This window comes from Pseudochaenichthys georgianus, chromosome 7 (genome assembly GCF_902827115.2).
Source record: "Pseudochaenichthys georgianus chromosome 7, fPseGeo1.2, whole genome shotgun sequence".
Taxonomy (NCBI): Eukaryota; Metazoa; Chordata; class Actinopteri; order Perciformes; family Channichthyidae; genus Pseudochaenichthys; species Pseudochaenichthys georgianus.
The window spans coordinates 1,291,006-1,311,019 of record NC_047509.1 but is presented as its reverse complement, the minus strand read 5'-3'; the positions used below and the strand labels follow the sequence as shown (position 1 = coordinate 1,311,019).

The 20,014-nt window shown below is 42.1% G+C and overlaps 2 protein-coding genes across 7 annotated transcripts in view; both read right to left on the bottom strand.

Moving 5' to 3' along the window:
* LOC117449047 (protein NLRC3-like) overlaps positions 1 to 11,824 on the bottom strand; it is a 74,559-nt gene extending 62,735 nt beyond the window's left edge. For 3 of the 6 annotated variants that reach the window (XM_071203687.1, XM_071203686.1, XM_071203689.1), the window contains exons 1-4: positions 11,745 to 11,824; positions 4,513 to 4,617; positions 2,774 to 3,009; positions 767 to 2,579 (exon numbers count right to left, since the gene is read on the bottom strand). In XM_071203687.1, coding sequence (XP_071059788.1) covers positions 767 to 2,579; positions 2,774 to 3,009; positions 4,513 to 4,617; positions 11,745 to 11,809 — 2,219 coding nt within the window. In that variant the 5' untranslated portion in view covers positions 11,810 to 11,824. Of the gene's footprint in view, positions 1 to 766; positions 2,580 to 2,773; positions 3,010 to 4,512; positions 4,618 to 10,363; positions 10,455 to 10,701; positions 10,820 to 11,744 lie in introns of those variants that run through there. The other 3 variants (XM_071203688.1, XM_034086409.2, XM_034086406.2) reach the window with 3 other exon arrangements.
* The window catches only part of LOC117449519 (protein NLRC3-like), a 57,645-nt gene extending 41,730 nt beyond the window's left edge, over positions 1 to 15,915 (bottom strand). The window contains exon 1 of the mRNA XM_071203691.1: positions 15,840 to 15,915. The gene's annotated coding sequence lies outside the window, so the exon portion shown is untranslated. The remainder of the gene's footprint in view (positions 1 to 15,839) is intronic.
* Between the last annotated feature and the right edge of the window lie 4,099 nt (positions 15,916 to 20,014).

Genomic DNA, 20,014 nt, shown 5'->3' with positions numbered 1-20,014 from the left:
ATTACAGTAACGCGTTATTGTAATAATATTACTTTTGTCGGTAGGAGTAGTGTAACGCGCTACTTTTATAATTCAGTAATCACACTACAGTTACTAACATTGCCCCGACACGCGTTACTTCGTTACTTACTAAAATCAGTCATCAATCAATGTTTATTTATATAGCCCAATATCACAAATGTTACATTTGTCTCAGTGGTCTCAGTAGTCATAATCAAACCTCAACAAACACCTGCAAAGAACACATGCTAAGGTGAAGCTAACGCACAGCTATTTGTTGTTTGTTTATATCACGGTCTGTTCTGACGAATACACACTACCGCCGCCTGCTGGTAAGGAGAGTTATTGCCACTCACGCATGCGCAGTTCGTACGTACTCGGCTGAAGTCTTTGCGGTGTCTGGTTCCAGTGCAACACATGGCGAACACGCCGACGCAACAGCGTGAGCAGAGATAGACTGCGCAAAATATACAGATAGCAGGAGACAGAGGACAGCCACGGTCAGATAGGAAAACATTCAGGATCTGGATCAGTGGAAACTGAACTAAAGAGAACATTTGAAACTTTAGCAGTCTGCGTGATCTGCCTGCAGGGAGGGGCGGCCGGCCCTCCGAGTAAAGTATCAAGTTACTTTATGTAGAGAGTAACGAAGTAGTGTAATATATTACTTTTTTTTTTAATGTAATATATTACTTTTTTTTAGTAACGACCCCATCTCTGCTCCTGATCCACATTAGATTATAAAGTGAATCACATCTGGACTTACTTGGCCTTCCTGCAGTTCCTTACAGCTGGAAGCAGTCTCAGTTGTCCCTCCTGTGATGTGTTGTACTTCTTCAGGTCCAACTCATCCAGAACCTCCTCTGACATCTGCAGCATGTAGGCCAGAGCAGAGCAGTGGATCACAGAGAGTGTCCTCTCTGATCTGTTCTCTGACTTCAGGAACTCTGTGATCTCCTGATGTACTGAGTGATCCTTCATCTCTGTCAGACAGTTGAAGATGTTGATGCACCTGTCAGGAGAGAATTCATAACTGCTCATCTCCTTCAGATTGCTGATGGCTCTCTGGATGGTTTCTGGTCTGTTGTCTGTGCGACCCAGCAGGCCTCCTAACAGTCTCTGGTTGGACTCCAGAGAGAGGCCGTGGAGAAAGCGGACAAACAGGTCCATGTGGCCATTTTTACTTCTGAGGGATTTCTGCATGGCTCCCTTCAGGAAGACATCCAGGGATGGGTTATCATCATCACTGCTATCATTGTCTTCGTCCCCGTCTCTCCTCAGGAAGTCCTTCAGTACCGCTGTGTCTCTGTTGGTGTAACAGTGCAACACGTAGACTGCAGCCAGAAACTCCTGAACGCTCAGATGAACAAAGCAGTAGACTGTTTTCTGGAAGATCACACTCTCTCTTTTGAAGATCTGTGTACAAACTCCTGAGTGCACCAAGGCCTCGTTGACATCAAGACCACAGCGCTGCAGGTCTTCTTGGTAGAACATGATGTCTCCTTTCTCCAGATGTTCAAACGCCAGCCTCCCCAGCTTCAGAAGAAGCTCTCTGTCAGCCTCCGTCAGCTGCCATGGACTCGTCTCATGTCCCTCTTCATACTTCTGCTTCTTCCTCTTGGTCTGGACCAGCAGGAAGTGTGAGTACATGTCAGTGAGGGTCTGGGGCAGCTCTCCTCTCTGGTCTGTAGTCAACATGTGGTCCAGAACTGTAGCAGTGATCCAGCAGAAGACTGGGATCAGACACATGATGTGGAGGCTCCTGGAGCTCTTGATGTGAGAGATGATTCTGCTGGACAGGTCTTCATCACTCGATCTCCTCCTGAAGTACTCCTCCTTCTGGGCGTCAGTGAAGCCTCGTACTTCTGTTACCCTGTCCACACACTCTGGAGGGATCTGATTGGCCGCTGCAGGTCTGGCAGTTATCCAGACGAGAGCCGAGGGAAGCAGCTTCCCCCTGATGAGGTTTGTCAGCAGCACGTTGACTGAGGACTGCTGTGAGACATCAGACACAACCTCATTGTTTCTGAAGTCCAGAGAAAGTCTGCTTTCATCCAGGCCGTCAAAGATGAGCAGCACTTTGCAGACAGCCAGCTGCTCTGCTGTGACCTTCTGTAAGGTTGGATAGAAAACATGGAGTAGCCTGAGAAGACTGTACTGCTCACCTTTGATCAGGTTCAGTTCCCTGAAGGAGAGCGGGATCACCAGACTGACATCTTGGTTTCCCAAACCCTCGGCCCAGTCCAGAGTGAACTTCTGCACTGAGAAGGTTTTTCCAACTCCAGCGACTCCGTTGGTCAGGACCGATCTGATGGGAGTCTGTTGGTCCGGTAAGACTTTAAAGATGTCCTGGCACTTGATTGGAGTGTCATGGAGGGGCTTCTTCTTGGAGGCTGTCTCCAGCTGCCTCACCTCATGTTGGGTATTAACCTCTTCACTCTGGCCCTGTGTGATGTAGAGCTCAGTGAAGATCCTGTTGAGGAGGGTTTCACTTTGATCTGTTCCTTCAGTCACACGTTCACATCTCCTCCTCAGACTGAGCCTATGTTCATCTAGAACCTTCTGCAGACCACTATCTGCTGGAAGAGAAGGAAACAGGAGAGAATGAAGAAAATGCTCTGAGAATCTAATTATAACAATAAAACAACAACAACCAGACTGAGTTTAAATGTTGTATAAACAGCTTACTGTCTCTGCTCTACAACAGTACACCTATTCAGAAACAAAGGAACCAGGAAGAGGAATAAGACGCTGCGTGTGTTCGGCCTCTTACCTCGGACAGTTCTGGTCTGACTGGCTGTCTGCAGTCCAGCTCTGGTTCTGGATCTTTCTCCACACTGGGGGCAGGAGGGGTCTCCTGATGGAGGTCTCTGCTCCCAGTATGAGGTGATGCACTGTCTGCAGAACCAGTGTCCACAGCTGGTAGAGACTGGATCCTTCAGGACGTCCTGACACAGAGCACAGCTGGACAGCTGCTCCTCCACAGGAACACCACTCTTCCTCTTCCCTCTGTGGAGATCAACACTTTACATTAGTGGAGCTGATTCCCACCAAAGGGCAGAGCGTCACCAACGTCACACTCAAGACTCTTCTTCTCCATTAGTGTCACGGGTGGGGAAAAATAGGACCCAAATGCAATAAGAGGACTAAAAGGTTAGGTAACAAAAAGCGAGCTTTATTTCCCAAAGCTGATGACAACAGAAAACAAGGAACAACTTAACATTATCAAAACCGGTACAAGGAAGGAAACCAGGGAGCACGAGGAAGGATCAGGACAAAAAACCTCAGGAACAAGCATGGAGCGTGACAGGTAGCATGGACATCAAGAGACGGGCAGGTAACATAGACGAGGAGAGAAGGAATAGACATGGAGCACAGGGGAAGACAAGACTAAATACACAGAAGGGTAATCACAGGACAAGACACAGCTGGGCAGGGGAGGCTGAAACACAAGGGAAACAGGTGAACACAATCAGACACAACAGGGAAACTAACGACAGGAAGTAGGATCAGACAAGACACAAGGGCCCTTTCTCATTTCACTAATTTCGGAGGAATCGAGGAGGGGAAATTATTGAAATGAGAAAGGGCCCATGACAAGTAGGACTTAGGGTGTTGCACTTTTCCTTGTTCATGTGTTGTTTTGGTGTTGTTTTTTAGTTTTGTTTCTTTCCGTTAACTGTCAAGTGGGAACTAAGTATTTTTGTTAGTACGTTTTTGTGTTTCTCTTATTATCCTACGATACTGTTATGTGTGGGGAAGGTAAGGGAAAGGGGCAGGTAATATACAATTATTTTCTCCTCCCTGCTCCTTTTCGGTCAATGGTATGTTTATAAAAGACATGTTTTGTAAATATTTGTTATATATTAAGTTTATTGGTGTTGCCAGGCACGGATCTGGGTCTTTGCATTGACTCTACATGTAATCACACAAAGCTCTGTTAATCTGCTGATGCTAAACACAACCAGCTCACCAGATTATCACTATTATTAATAAACATCTTTAAAATACATATCATAAACATGCCCAAGTAGTAAATAATGTTTTGGACGATATATTATATATATTTTTAGTGAGTATTTATCAATATCTTTGCCATTCAAAACCATGTTATGCCACTTGTTGAATTATGAATTGTAATATATGAATTTGTTTATTTAATACTCTTATACTAATCACTTCCTGTATTCCTTGATAAAAAGGGACATGCGCAATAAAATGAGTCACTTCCGGTTGAAGCAAAGCCGACGGTGTATGTGTGTATTTATTCCTCTGTCACGTGAAACTATGTTCACGGTATTCCTGCCCTAAGATCATGGCATCGTTAACACCACTGATACAATTATGCTATAAATGCATATTGAAATATCCTCAAATAATGTTAGCTTGCTGAACTCTGCTGCCTTTGTTCTGTACAAACTGCACACATGATATTATTAAAGAACAGTTTGATATATTAAATTATATAAAAACTGAATCCTCTTCAGGTCAGGTTACAGCAGAAACTCTTACTTTGTGTCTGAGGGTCCAGGTTCATTACTGAAGTTTAGCGGTTCCGGCATAGACCGGTCACTCTTCAGAGACAGACAGCTGGGGACTGGAGACTCTGCTCTCTGTCTGTGGAAACAACACATGTTTTAAACATCATTAGTTCATTCAGAGAGCACATTTTGACTTCTGTCTGTATGTAGATTATTTACTATCGCTGATGACGCCAGGGATCAAGAGTTTAAACTTTGTTACTGTACTGTTACTAAGTTTCTTTACTGCGATCATTAAAGACCAGTTTAATATATCAGATAACATAACAACTGGATCCTCTTCAGGGGCCTCATTTATAAAGGGATGTACGCTAAAAAAAAAATGGCGTACGCCAGTTTCTACGCAATGTTTGCGATTTATAAAATACTAACTTGACGGGAAAACGTGCGGTCCTCCACGCAAACTCTAACCCATGCGTACGCACTAGGGATGTTAAGATTCACTGATTCGCATCGGCATAAACGTTCAAGATGCGAGTGCACCGGTTGAAAGAGTGCACATCGGCTACAGTTTGGGTTGAACCGGGTTGAACTCGCGACGCATCGATTGCGTAGCGTCTTTGCATCGGTAAAAAAACGATTCATTCATATAAAATCCCCTCATTCTGTCAACGCTCAGCAGAGACGATCTTTGATTTTGATATTTGCTTCGCCACTACGGAGGCCGAGAGTCTCAGTTATCAACACACACGGAAGTTGAGGAGAAAGAGAAACACAGCGCACCGAAAAATACCTGCAAATCAAACGTTTGGCAACACTTCAGATTGTTCAAGAAAGACGGTGTAATAATCCTTTATGCTATATAGTTGACCGCAGGTCATGGAGAGTAATAAGGTATCCGTAGACCTTTGTATGAGGTATCTTCATTACTTAACAGGTCTACAGCCATGATACATAGATCCGTCCTAGATGCGGGCTATTACACACAGTATCACTCCGCAGCCGCACCCCATCAGTAACGTCCTGATGGTATATGTGCGCGGCACTATATACTACAGACGGTCAACTTGAAAAATCGCTCGCAAATTGTAAACGATGCCGAGCCGCTTTAAAGTACACAAGTAGTACGAGGAACTTAGCGACGCACATAAAGAGGCAACATGGGGTCTGCGGCTGAAAAGAGAAACCTGAAAGTTAGACTATTAAATCACTCAGTGAGGTGTTCTGTCAGAGAGAGTGGTGTTTAGTTTACAGCAGCCTGTGACGGCCAATAATAATTTAAATGTCTTCCTCACTGTAAGCAGTTATGCAATACCTGTTTGTGAAAGGTTATTTGTATTCTTTATTGTTCATATAGAACCCACTGCTTTCTGCTCACTGGTGAGTTAGCCTATGAGTGTTAAGCACATCAGGCTGGCAGCTGTATGGGCATTGCACTATGGTAGCACATTGTTAATCATGAGCAATGCATCCTTACATTGTTTAACTGTGAGGTGTTATACAATTGTACTGTACTCTGGAGAGCTTTTAAAGGTAAACAAATAAACGGCATGATGGGATGTGCAGTACCAAATATGTAAAGCACTTTTTTGTTAATGTATGATTTGCTGCATATAAGGAATAAAACAAAAGTCCTCTGTCGTACCAAATTGAAGTATCATTATTTTTGCATCGTGTTGAATCGTATCGCACCGAATCGCATAATGTTGAATCAAATCGTATCGAACTGTATCGCAACAGGGGTGAATCGTATCGCATCGCCTGGTGTTTCAAATGTATTGTTAATGTATCGTATCGTGGCAATGTATCGAGATGCGCATCGGCCTCAGTGATGGAGATGCACATCCCTAGTACGCACTAAGCACAACAACGAGACAGACGAGAAACTGCGACACCGTTGGCGGAAGGAAGAATGGAGAGAAATATTTGGAAATAATACCATAAACAATGTTACCTCTCATTTATCATATGAAGAATTCATTTTCAAACATTGATTAAAGCCAATCTTAAAATGATTAAACAAACGCCTGTTTGAGACTCCTCAGTGCACACACACACATAACTTGGAGAAATAAATAAATACGGTTATGTTATTTAAAACCACCTCGAATATGTTGTGTTAATGTTATGAAATGTTTTCTCATAAATGATGCGGTTTTGCATTTCTAGGTTGTACGAGCATGGTTTTATATACTACCATGTTTAATCGTGTTTTATGCCGTTTGCTAAGACTTGATAAGTCGCTCATAAAACAGGAGGTATGGAAACTAAGAACACCATATGTGGTAAATTGTACAGCTAATATAACACATTAGTTGTATTTCCTTTAACTGGTGGATATAGAGTTGCTGCAGTGGAGACGCTGCGCACAGCTGATCGACAGCTGGGACACAAACAACCAAATACGAAAACATAATTCAGATCCAGTCGTCATGACTCCACTCCGGAGGGATTCCCCGATCATTTCTTACAGTCTCTCATCAAGGGGGTGTCTCCTGTCCCCGGTACAAACGTACAAACACACTGCCTGAGGAAGGCTAGAGCCTCATCCCAATACCCCTCCTCGCCTCCCTTCCTTGCGTCTTAGCTCCGCCTCCGTAAGATGCGAGCGAGAGACACGAGGACAGAGGAGTCCTCAGGTATTAATTGGGATGTCCTCGTTCACTCAAACGTCACTTTTAAACGACGTCTGTTAATGATGTCATGTGCACAGCTGTATCCCCTCTCATCGGGCTTAACTGAATAACCCTTTAGAACTGGCCCATTTGTGGTTAAATATTTGAATATATGAATCTTTCTCTTGTTAGTCAAGGAATTCAATGTATGATGGTTGGTCCTGCTTTGGTGTTCCGTTTTGGTGTCAAATGTAGCCTACATTTAAATAAAAAATATAATGATAGTAATGTGAAAGCCTTTACTCTGAACATGTCTGTCCTGTAGATCCCCACATTCACCACAAACCCACATTCAGGACTGCATTTTAAATAATTTAACTCCTGAATATCTTAACACAAAACTATACAAATAATTGTTATGTATCAAGATCTTGCCATTTATTAAATAGATGTCTTAATAGCTATGTTTCAGTGACGTTAAAGATCATTAAACATGACTAAAATTGTTACTATAACCAAGAAATCAAGAAATGAATTCACATATAATTCCCATGGAGCAGTGAGCAATACATTATGTGACGCTTTCCACTCATCTTCCAGTTGTCGGTTTTCCTCTGTTGAAATCAGCCAGCTGTGAAGGTGGGGGCGGGGCTTTTATACGAGAGTAGTGAAAACACTTCCGCGTAGGTCTGCTCTCGTGTATCCTCCCTTTCGTCTCCTCCCCGCACACCTCCTCCCTCACCCCTCCTCGACTCCTCCGTGTGCATTTCAGCTATTGGGACGTCCTCAGGGCCCGCCCCTCCCTACACGGCCAATCACGCAGGCTGCCATGGGGCCCCCGCCTTGCGCAGGGGGCCCCGCCCAGAGGGCCTCAGCTGCTGTGCGCAGTTTCTCCGCTCAGTTCTCCGCGCACCCCCGCAAGAGTGAGAGGTGACAAGAGGCGCATTCACACCGCAGTACTTTTCCCACAAAGGTTCATGAGAACTTAGTTCATGAGAACTCTTTTGTCGGCGTTCACACGAAAAAGAGCCGGTACTAAAATGAGTTCATGAGAACCTTTTTACACTAGAGAGCAGGGACTTTCGTGGGGTAGGTAAAAAGGTGTGGCTCTCTTGTGAGAAAATAGCTATATTTCTGATTGGCTGGGCGGATTTGCAAACCACGCCCCGTAAAATCCCAAAAAGTTTTGGTGAAGCCGCCATTTTATATCCTCACATTAGCATTATTAGCATTAGCCCAGCGCAGAAACGCAGAGAGACTAACTTATGGCAACACAAAATAAAACATGGGAGATGAGGAGGTGTCGGCGTTTTTTGGCGATTTACTCGGAAGGGCTTCAGTAGAAGTTGCTGGGACTCCCAGCAGCTTCTACTGAAGCCAGCCCCCAACTCCGGTGGACTTCCGGCCGGGGACTCCGGGCGGCAGTATACGCCGTGAAGTGGTTTGCGGCCTGCAGTAAACCCAAAGCAGAAGAAGAAGAAGTGGACGTCAGCGGCTTCATTTGCCTAATCCTCCCCCAGGGACTTATTCCGGTGTGAACGCGATCTGTACTTAGTTCATGAGAACTAAAGAGTTCTCATGAACTAAGTTCTCATGAACCTTTGTGGGAAAAGTGTGAATGCGCCTAAGGGAAGCACGTCTGTAACCCGACACCGTTGCAATGAATCAACATCTGATCAATCACGGCTTTGATACGGCCACTAGTGCAGGTGAAGAGATGTCGGTGAAAAGACAGTTTCAGTCCGGCGCAAGCAAGAGGGGAAAAAAACAAAACATGAAGAAACTAGAGCATCGCTCGAAGGTGGGTTATTGTATGAGTCAAATGTACAACTTGCGAATGTTGTATAAGTCAAATTGCCAATTGCCATATTAAAACATCAGCTGCAATTCACGACATGAAGAAGGCAGTCTGCAGCATATAGCCTAGGCTAATGGAGATGCAGTTATTTCCAGCATTCTTTATTTACCATTCATTCAAGTATGTGATGCCTTGTATCTGCTAATGTACAGGAGGAAGAGTGATACACTGTCTGTCTACTTGGCTTACAGTTAAAGTTTACAGCCTAAAAAACATGGCGCATTTTTCCCCCTTTTATTCATTTTTATGTCAATTTGCACGTGTCATGGTGATGCTCAGCCTCTCACCCTTAACTCCTAACAGTCCATCCTCATGTCAACCACAACACAGAGAAATACTGATAGGAATGCGTGGTAGTTGTTGATACATTGCTGACAGAGGGAACTTACATTTGAATACAGATTTAAGAAATATCAGGTTTTTGATCATGTAATAAGCATGTTTTGTCTTGACTATTACAACTATATTACAATACAATAATATAGTATTATATTATTGAATTGATTATGATTATTATTAGTAGTAGAAGTAGTTTATTTGCATTAATTATATTTTAATCTTTTTGAGGCTAGTATATTTGGGAGGAAATGCAGGACGTATTCACCTGTAACGCATACTGAACAACATACATGCACATTTACCATTTACCTCACTGTATAAAAAAGTAACTGTTGATAATAATAAGAAACAGGAATTATATTTGCAAGTAGCCTACTTTGTTTCCAAAAAACATTTTTTTTACTCCTGTCGGTGGGGGGGGGGGGGGGCTCATCTCACAATGTCGCTTGGGGCCCCAAGTTGGCCAGGGGCGGCCCTGGACGTCCTTCAAAATGGCATGTCTTGATCGATTTCCGGGTCAAGTCCCGGAGGAGGGAAGAGGAGTCGAGGAGGGTATTGGGATGAGGCTTAGGTGTATTTTTTTTTGTCATGAACCTTTTTCGGACCACTTATTTATTTATTTTGGTGACGATCCGACCTCCATGCTGCTACTCTGGTTCAAACGGGCATCCACCAAACAATGTGATTTATCTCGACCTCCCCAAAATAACCAAAATCTGACACGTGTGAGATTGTCCTTTTTTAGCTGTTCTGTCGTCATTTCCTGCGATCTTCTTCATAAAGTTCAGTCAAAATGAATGAATGGGCGTTTCTTTGACTATTTATAGGCAAATATGGGCGTTACGTGAAGCCCGCAAAAGCTGCACCGCATTTCGAGTCGATTGTGATTTATAAAGGGAAACCGGCGTAGGAAGTGCTGTACGCACTTTCCTCGCCGGTACGCAATGTTTAGTGATTCGGAAAATTTCTGTACCTATTTTTTGGATTTCTACTACGCAAGCAACCTTCCCACGTGAATCGCACGGCGTTATAAATGAGGCCCCAGGTCAGGTTACAGCAGAAACTCTTACTCTGTGTCTGAGGGTCCAGGTTCATTACTGAAGTATGGAGCTTCCGGCATAGGACCGGTCACTCTTCAGAGACAGACAGCTGGGGACTGGAGACTCTGCTCTGTCTGTGGAAACAACACATGTTTTAAACATCATTAGTTCATTCAGAGAGCACATTTTGACTTCTGTCTGTATGTAGATTATTTACTATCGCTGATAACGCCAGGGATCAAGAGTTTAAACTGTATTACTGTACTGTTACTAAGTTTCTTTACTGCAATCATTAAAGAACAGTTTAATATATCAGATAACATAACAACTGGATCCTCTTCAGGTCAGGTTACAGCAGAAACTCTTACTTTGTGTCCGAGGGTCCAGGTTCATTACTGAAGTTGGAGGTCTATCTTTAGACCAGTCAACTCTTCAGAGACAGACAGCTGGAGACTGAAGATGTGTCCTCTTCCTCATCTTTTAAACCCACTCATCTTCTCCAGTCTGAGAGATACACCAAGTAACACTGAATAAACACATTATAATAACACACTTGTTTAATGTCGTAACCATCATAATAATAAACTTGTGTTATGATATTAGGGTCATGCAGAGTCAGGCTGCTGTCTCTTTAAGAGAGAAGAGGGGGCGGGGCTCGTGCATGTGTGTGTGCCAGCTTGAGCAGCTTGAGCAGCTGTCAACTCAACGTTGTAAATAACCAACCAAAAACGATCGCAGGTTCATCTTGTTATGGCGTGAAAATAGTTTGGGCAACGTGAGAGCGTGATTGAGAGTGAAAGCGTGTGTCACACGGTCACACGCCAGATGCGTGAGAGTTGGCAACATACAGTTACGGCATTTCCTGTTTCTGCCGGAGAGAGGGGAGTTTGTCCCAAAGCTTGCCGCTGTATTTACTCCCTCCATCTGACAGGAGGGAGCCTCGTTGAGCTGCGAGTGTCACTCCGCCACGGAGTGGGAGTGGGTAGGGTGTGGTTTGGAATTGGGGCCAAAGTGTTGTGACGAGGCCCTCTGTGTCGCAAACGTCGACGGGGAGCTGAGCACGCCGTGAACTGCGAGCAACTGCGGAGTGCCAGGGCATAATTGCGATTGAGATGAGGCTCCCTCCGCGAGGTGAGGCGAGGCTCCACGCGGTCTGCGTGATCTGCGTGTAGGGAGGGGCGGGCCTGGTTAGAATACATCAAATCAGTCAGACTTCAGACAGGCCACTCCCCAGTTTGACTGCGCGGCGCTGTCGCATGTTATGTTGCTTTGATGAATCAGAAAACAGGAAATAAAACCAGTTCACACCACTTGTAGAAGTCTCTTTGGACTCTAGGACGCTGATGTTCTGACATCCAGTAAAACAGAGTGAATAATGTGTTAGAAAGCAGATCCTGGTGTTAACACTCACCCTGTTGTCCTCCTGCTCCTCGAGCTGTAAAATGGAGTCTGGCACTCTGACAAGTCTGACTTCATACTTTCAGTTTCAACTTCCCTCCCCCTGTCTGCATCTCCTCCTCTTGGTTCATAACGGGTCTTATCAGCTGAACCAGTTCACATATACGGACAATGTTCAGTGAGATAGAAACGGAGCTAAAAACAAGCTCAACAAAGCTATTGAAATAAACATATTAAAACCACAGTGTGAAAATCACCCAGTAAACTTCCTGCATTCAAAACCTCACTTTAGTTAAAGTGTGTAGGTGTTTAAGTAGGCCCTACTCATTACATTACATGTCACTTGTTAGACGCTTTTATCCAAAGCGACTTACATAGTCAATGCTGTGGACGATCCCCACAGGAGCAATTTGGAGTGAAGCGTCTTGCCCAGGGACACAACGACATGCTGACTGCAGTGGGGTTTGAACCTGTGACCCCCTGCTTCGAACACCAACGCACAACACACGCCTCTAGTGTTAATGGTGGATTAAATTGTTCCCTATTATATATATATATATATATATGGATTAATATCTGGATTAATAACCCTGCTGCATTTATTGTACTGTATTTTCCCATAATATGAATGGCCTTTTTTGTTACTGGCACCAGACGAACACAACTGTGTTTAAACAACCCAGTCTCACTTCATTTCGTGTTATAGTCACGACATTTAATTTATTGATTCGTGTTCACCAACACGATTTCCCCTTTTTTCCGTTTCACAGAACGATTTTAAAAGCAATGTATTTCTATTGGTAGTGTGTCACGTCTTTTTGTCCGGTCGGGTCTTGGAAGACCGGAAGCTCCTTACTCAATAGGTCTTCTAATCAGGGCTCGATAAATAGAGAACTACGGCAGATGTGTAATATGTAATGCAGCCGAACCGTGTTAGATCAAGAGGTTAATAGTCAGACGTTTTTAAAAAATTGATTTCTAATTATTTCAATCCACCATTGAGCGCTGTTAAAAAGCAACAAATACAACATCAGATCAAAAGTGAACCATTGATGCCTGAGCTGGACTGATCCATTTTCTGATGGCTTAATACTTCTCAGATATACTGAATAAACAGAACACAAAAAAAGGCTTAATTTAATCAAATGTTTTGATGTCTAAATGTCCTCCAATTCTGGAATGATCCAAATAAAAAGTGAGTCAAGCTCCAGCAAGAGGACGATATTTAAATGTTATCAGGCCTTCAGCAACATTTGTAATTGCAGATTCACCAGCTAGCTAGCCAGTTAGCATTAATTAGCATTGCTAGTGTAACCCTTTATGAAGCCTTACCCTGCTGGTAGGAGTTCTGTAATGCTAACGATGGCTTCAGTATCTTTGTCTAAATCTAGATCTCTAAGCAGGTATCCCAAACCCAAAATACACAACAAAGGTTTACTCTAATTCTAGGTTGGATTAGGATATTGGTTTAGCAAACTCTAAAAGTAAAGGATATAGAAATATTCAACATTATACATTCTATACTATGTCTTTTTTTTTTAAATATTCGACATACTATACTATTCGGTTTTTTGCTTATTTTCAAAATACTATACCATGTCGTTTATATTAAATATTCGACATATTATACTATCAAGCTTTTTTTTTTATATTCAACATAAGTGTCGTTTTTATAAAATATTCGACGTACTACTATGTCTTTTTTATATTCAACACATGCTATTTTGTTTTTTGCCTATTTAAAAAATACTATATTTTTTCGTGTAAATGAAATACATACTATACAATGTTGTTTTAAAAAAAATATTCAACGTACTATACTATGTTGTTTTTTAATATTCGACATACTATATTATGTGTGGATGCTATTCAGTATTTTTCACATTTATTTAATGTATTTATTTGTTATTTTTTGTTTTGTATAATTAATTAATTTACAGCCATATTATTTAAGTTAAGTTGTGTTCCAGCTCAAATGCTTTTATTTTGAAGGTGATGGGTCAATTTGGGCACACAGCTGGGTTTATTTAAGTCAGTCAGTGGGAAGGTCATTGGTTTTTTACCAGTCTCAGGGCTGAGTTCAGCAAACATTTAAACACCTTTTGCTGTATTGTTCCCGCAAGGTGAAGCTAATAAATACCACAAAAACGTCTATGCCTTGTCTGGACAATGGACTCATTACCAACTCATGATCTGCATAAGATCCACTATACCTGGTGCCTCAGTGGCTTTTTGAAGTGTTATTGTTGTTGACAAATAGCCACTACACTATGTCTTTATTTGAAATATCAAACATACGAGTCAGGCAGCTATAGAGAGGCGAAGTCCCTCCCTTTCCTCCATGGGACCTTATTTCGGAAAAATTATGTATTGAAGTCAATGGAGAGAGAAAGATTATCTTTCGATCCCGTTTGAATTGTGCCACGAATTACACATATGATGTTTGTCAATTTAAAAGATAATTTTGCAAGTCAAAAAAATAAAAAAGTGTCGTAAAACTGTGAAGTAACACTTTTTTTTTGTGAAACCGCTGAACTATACAACTCTGGTCTCGCACCAGACACCAAGACGGCCGTCACGTTGGAACATTTCACTTCTTTCTTTCAGAATGAGGCGGAAAGTATTAAAAGAGGAGAAAACCATAGTTTTATATTTCAACAGTTTTACGACAAACTGTGACTTTTTTGACATGGAAATTATTATTTAAGATTGACAAACATCATATGTGTAATTCGTGGCACAATTCAAGGGATCGAAAAATAATCTTTCTCTCCCCATTGACTTCAATACATAATTTTTCCAAAATAAGGTCCCATGGGTCGGAAGGAGATGGGCGGGAGAGATTTTTTTTTTTTTTCAAACCACTTTTATTCACAAAGCAAATAACCAAACAGACACAATGACACACATTGTCAGTTCAGACAATGACTGAAAATAAGATCCTCTTTCTCCACAGAACAGAGAGAGAGAGAGAGAGAGAGAGAGAGAGAGAGAGAGAGAGAGAGAGAGAGAGAGAGAGAGAGAGAGAGAGAGTAGGAGAGAGAGAGAGAGAGAGGAGGAGAGAGAGAGAGAGAGAGAGAGAGAGAGAGATGGCGCGTGCATGTGCGCATGGTAGAGCGAGCGAGAGTGAGCGAGCGGTGGTGGTGGTGTGTGTTTTTTAAGTGAACGAAACAGCAACAAAAGGTCTGTCGAGTGTCTTCAAAGTTAGAAGAAGACACATTTTGAGTTGTATACACTGTTGGAAAGAGGAGATTCCTAGCTTTCTATTGATATCAGGATTGTTTTTGTACTCCAAGTGGTTGTCCCTGTACCAGGTCTATAGCAGAATACACGAGTTATTGTAATCGGGAGGGGAGTTTGACAGGGTACTACTCAAAAAGTACACGATAAAAGTGCTTGATTGTACTTGTGGTAGTAGTCCAAGTAGTACTCTGTCCAGCAGTACCACTTTCACTGAGAATTTATGGCTACGAATAATTTTATCCCTCATCAAACATAGCAAATACATGAATGACTGTACTCTGGAGGGGAGTTTGAGGGGATTACTAAAAAAGTGCACAGTAAAAGTACTTGATTGTACTTGTGGTAGTAGTCTAACAAGTACTGAGTGAGTCCAACAGTACCAATTGTATTAAGAATGTATGGTAAAACATATTTTATTGAAAAATATTGCACAAAAACATGCATTATTGTTATTCTTGTACTAGCGTCAGTGCCGCTTCTCGGCGATTACCGTAAAGATGCTATTAATAGCGCACTCAAAAATGAAGAGCTGCTCATTTGACCAAGCAAATTTGAGAGAGACGGCTGAGTTGACCGCAGTTGGGAAGACTGCAGAGAGTCACCCCTGCTTCCTCCACTAGGGTCTGGGAGCCGACAGGAAACACTTGGTTCAAATACATCAAATCAGTCAGACTTCAGACAGGCCGCTCTACATTTTGACTGCGCTGGGCTGTCGCATGTTATGTTGCTTTGATGAATCAGAAAACAGGAAATAAACCAGTTCACACCACTTGTAGAAGTCTCTCTGGACTCTAGGACGCTGATGTTCTGACATCCAGTAAAACAGAGTGAATGTTAGAAAGCAGATCCTGGTGTTAACACTCACCCTGTTGTCCTCCTGCTCCTCGAGCTGTAAAATGGCTTCTGGCAGTCTGACTTTAACACCCTCACCTGTCTGTACTCTGTACCTGTCTGCAGCTCCTCCTCTTGATTCATAACCGGTCTTATCAGCTGAACCAGTTCACACACGCGGACTATGTTCAGTGAGATAGAAATAGAGCTAAACACATGCTCAAAGTAGTTATTGAAATAAACATATTAAAACCACAGTGTGAAAATCACCCAGTATAATATACACCCACAACATCCTGCATTCAAAACCTTACTTTAGTTAAAGTGTGTAGATAGTTAAGTACTCTAGTGGTAATCTAATGGTGCATTAAATTGTTCCGTATTATATATATATATATATATATATATATATATATAATGTCATTTTGACAGATTAGAACAAACTCGGAACAGCACCAAAGTTTCCCCGCAGCGAGGCTCCGGTGTTATGCATGCCCTCCAAAAAGGAAATTATACCGTTTTCCCTAACTGTGCCGTACAAATCATTGAACTGTCTGTGAGTTTTGGCTTTACGCTGTGCACGCTCCCGCGGGGGTGCAGGCAGCCATGCATAACACGGCGCATGTGAACTGCCCCCCGTTGACAGTTCACGAGCATGCTTCCCCCCCCCCCCCCCCCCCCAGAGTTGTGTAAAGGCCGACGGGTAATTCTGGATTTTGACGGAAGTTTTACGATCCTGTCTGTCAAAATTACGGGCAGCGAAAAAGTCTAGCGCAACCTCTGATCCCCACCATAAATCATCTCACATAATTCAGAGTTGATTGGCTGTAAGTACGTGCGCCGTGAAAAGTGTAGTGTGTGAAGAGCAGGTGAAGAGGAGGAGAGAGACGCATCCTAAAACCAGGAAGTAAGCTGCGCATGGCTTCCCTCGACAAAAAAGCAACGAGATTTCTCCATAGGATTTTAGAAAATAGCTCAAAATAAGATCTGTGGGAAACGTAGCTGTTAGATAAATGTACGTTTTGTTCAGCCGGATAATATCCCCATGTCTACCCTACTTTATAATGTTCGAATCATAAATCCATCATTTAGATTTATGATAGACTTTTGAAACTACAAGAAGATAAGGAGGACTTTTACAAAAAAGTAATAGAGATTTTTGTCCAGAAGGATAGGCAAATGGACTTCATCTTCAAGTCAAGGTAAGACCACCATTTTATTGAAAATGGGATCTTACTAAGAGAGAACAATTCAATATTTAAATGATAAAACTACATTTGTTGGGTATCCTTTTGTTGAACTGTCTGTTTAAAATTAATTGAAGCATCAGACTAAAGAGGCTTTTGAAAATAATATTATATTTTGATTTAGGTCAAAATATAATACTTGTAAACCTGAAGAGTCAGTGCCTCACCAGCCATGAACCTCACTGCAGAAGCTTATAGACATCTAAGTTGTTTGTGCCCCACCACTTTTGTACATATAGAAACGCCACTGCGTATATCTCACAAAATACTGTGTCAAATGACAAAATACATGGTTCTGTCAATAAAACCTAGATTGATGTTTGCTGTCGAGGAAGATGTATTTAGGTTCCTTGACATTTCGGAAAAAAGTCTGAAATAAACATTAAAAAAAAAATCATAGTAGCCTATATTGTTTCAAGTCCATATTACAGTCTGTTTGAAAACATCACTGCATAGGTTGTTAGTTAAAAAGTCAAACTATAGTATGTTGAAAATATCAGACAAAAACGACTTATATGTTACGTCCCAACTCGGGGAAGAGGAATGCAACACACACCAGTATGTAATTGGTAATAATTATAGTTTTATTACAGAACAGGGTGTAACAAAATGGAAGGAAGGCAGCCTGAACAAACAAAAGGGCCAAAGGGGCACAGGTTGACAACCAAACCAAAGGGGGACTCTAAAAAGGGAGTCTAATGGCATACAGGGAAAATAAATACTAATATAAAGAACGAAACAAAACCCCACTTCAAAAGTGGTACAACTAACCAAAGAATCTATACAAAACACATCTAAACTAAAGGCAACAATCACAGAATCCAAACTACTCTAACCACTAACTAATAGTGATGTTACGTATTGCGCCGAGGCTTCGGAGCGTGTGTCGAGTAATCCCCGAAGCTTTTTGTGAAGCCTGTATCGAGGCTTGTATCGTTTTGGGCCAGTGACGTCATCGATGACAAACGAAGCCTCGCTGCCTGTCGATACCACGTGACTGCTTCAGGAAGCGATTCAGATCGGTTGAACCGTTGAACCACAACGCTCATAATACCTGAAGAGTTTATCGCCGGCCACAAGAGGGCAGCGTCACTGCTGTCGCTGCCCAGATATGCCGTGCTTTGACCCGGTAGTGCCTAGCGGCCATTTTAGTTCACATGTTGTTCATTCACTCCGGCTGAAGTCGAAGGCTGAAGTCGAATAGTCCATTTAGCTTAGGAACCTTCCTAAAGGAGTGAAATGACCCGGAAGTCCCTCAGTGGCAGCCATGATAAGTGCCGTTCGAATTCTCTAGAATGATGAGAATGATAGGAAAGGAGGTTTCAAACTTCCTTTATAACCTCCTTTAGCTTAGGAACCACTGGACCTCCCTAACCGACAGGAGAAGCGAAAATGCTGCCCCACAATGCATTGCAGCCGCAGCATTTGCCGTCACTCAACAGTCGGCCGTTCACGGAAACAACCGATTATGACGGAGAAATGATATCATGAAAGTTACGGTGCTTATTAAGCATTTTATAACGTATGTGGTAAGTTGCCAATGTGCTTTGTTTTGAACGTTGAGTATTATAATCAAAGAGAGAAATATGAACGTTAGTTTTCACTGAAATGATCAAATAAAGTCAACATTTCAGTCTTTACTGAGCTGTGTGGGGTTTGTTCAACTTTTAAAAGATGTTTGAATGGTGATATACACAGTGATAGATGTTAAGGACTAACGTTTATAATAAATACATCTGTATTGATTTTAAGATCTTTAGTTCATACAATCATACGTATTGGGATCATTGGTATTAATGTGGACCGGAGGGAGAGGGTGACGAGCAAGTTTCACTTTCCTTTTTTATTTCAGTTCCAACTTTGGTCATGAAGAATCTGTTTCTCTGTTGTCCACGTTCATAAAGCAAAGCAGCAGCATCAGAGCACGGTGCAGAGTCTCTAGATGAGTTTACAGCAGTCCCTCGTTCTTATTAAACATCCATGTTGTCGTCCGCTGTATAGAAAACTGTGGTTTCCATGGTTTCCCCACAGCAGACGCACACAATGACGTCCGCTGGCGCATCATAAACACGTCGGATAGTGAAAGTGCATTCGGATTCTCTAAAGTACCGCAGTCTCTTCTCCTAAGTCCTTTTGAATTCTCCTATCCACTATCCCTTAACCCCGTGACGTTTCACTCAGAGGTCAAGGAATAGACGATAGGGTTAGAACTTAGGAGCTGATTTTTAAACTATCCGACTGCAGCCTCCGCCTCGAGTTGAGACGTTCATCCACTCACTCATGTAAGACTGTTTCCACTACTGTTTAGTGTGTCTTTAATATATGTAATTTAATATATGTGTATTGGTCATGACATGCATGTATGTAATACTTTGTCAGCTTATCCTGCGGCATTGCTCTGTTTCAGGGTGTCGTCATCTTTGTCAATAAAGTACCAAGACTGACATTGAGGAGTGTGTTTCTTCAATACCTATGGATGTATAATAAGAAGAACCATATTACCCCTCCTGTACCCGGCGGGCCCGGGGACACAATGGAATCAAGAGCGCTCAGACCCTCACTTATAGAGGTCGGAACATGTCATAATAAATAGATACAAGCATAAATAAATGTAGGAATAAAAACATCAATAATACAGGAATACATATCTTACAGTGTTTTCAGTGAGATCTAGTGTGTGTGCTGTGGCTCAGCTGGAAAGCAGTTGACTCATGACCGCAGGGTCCCTGGTTCAACGGCTGAACAATACGTATTTTTTTTTTTATAAAAGCTGCAGCTAAATGAGATAATGTAGTTAATAAATGTATTCTTTGATATGGTTTAGCCTTTCTCCGGCTACAACATGGTTAAGTTTATGAATATTATTAAGGAATTCAAATCCCTCTTTGCAATGTTTACCAGCCTCCTTAGGCTTTTCAATCACAATCATTCAACTGGAATAAATACAATATTGTTAACATGA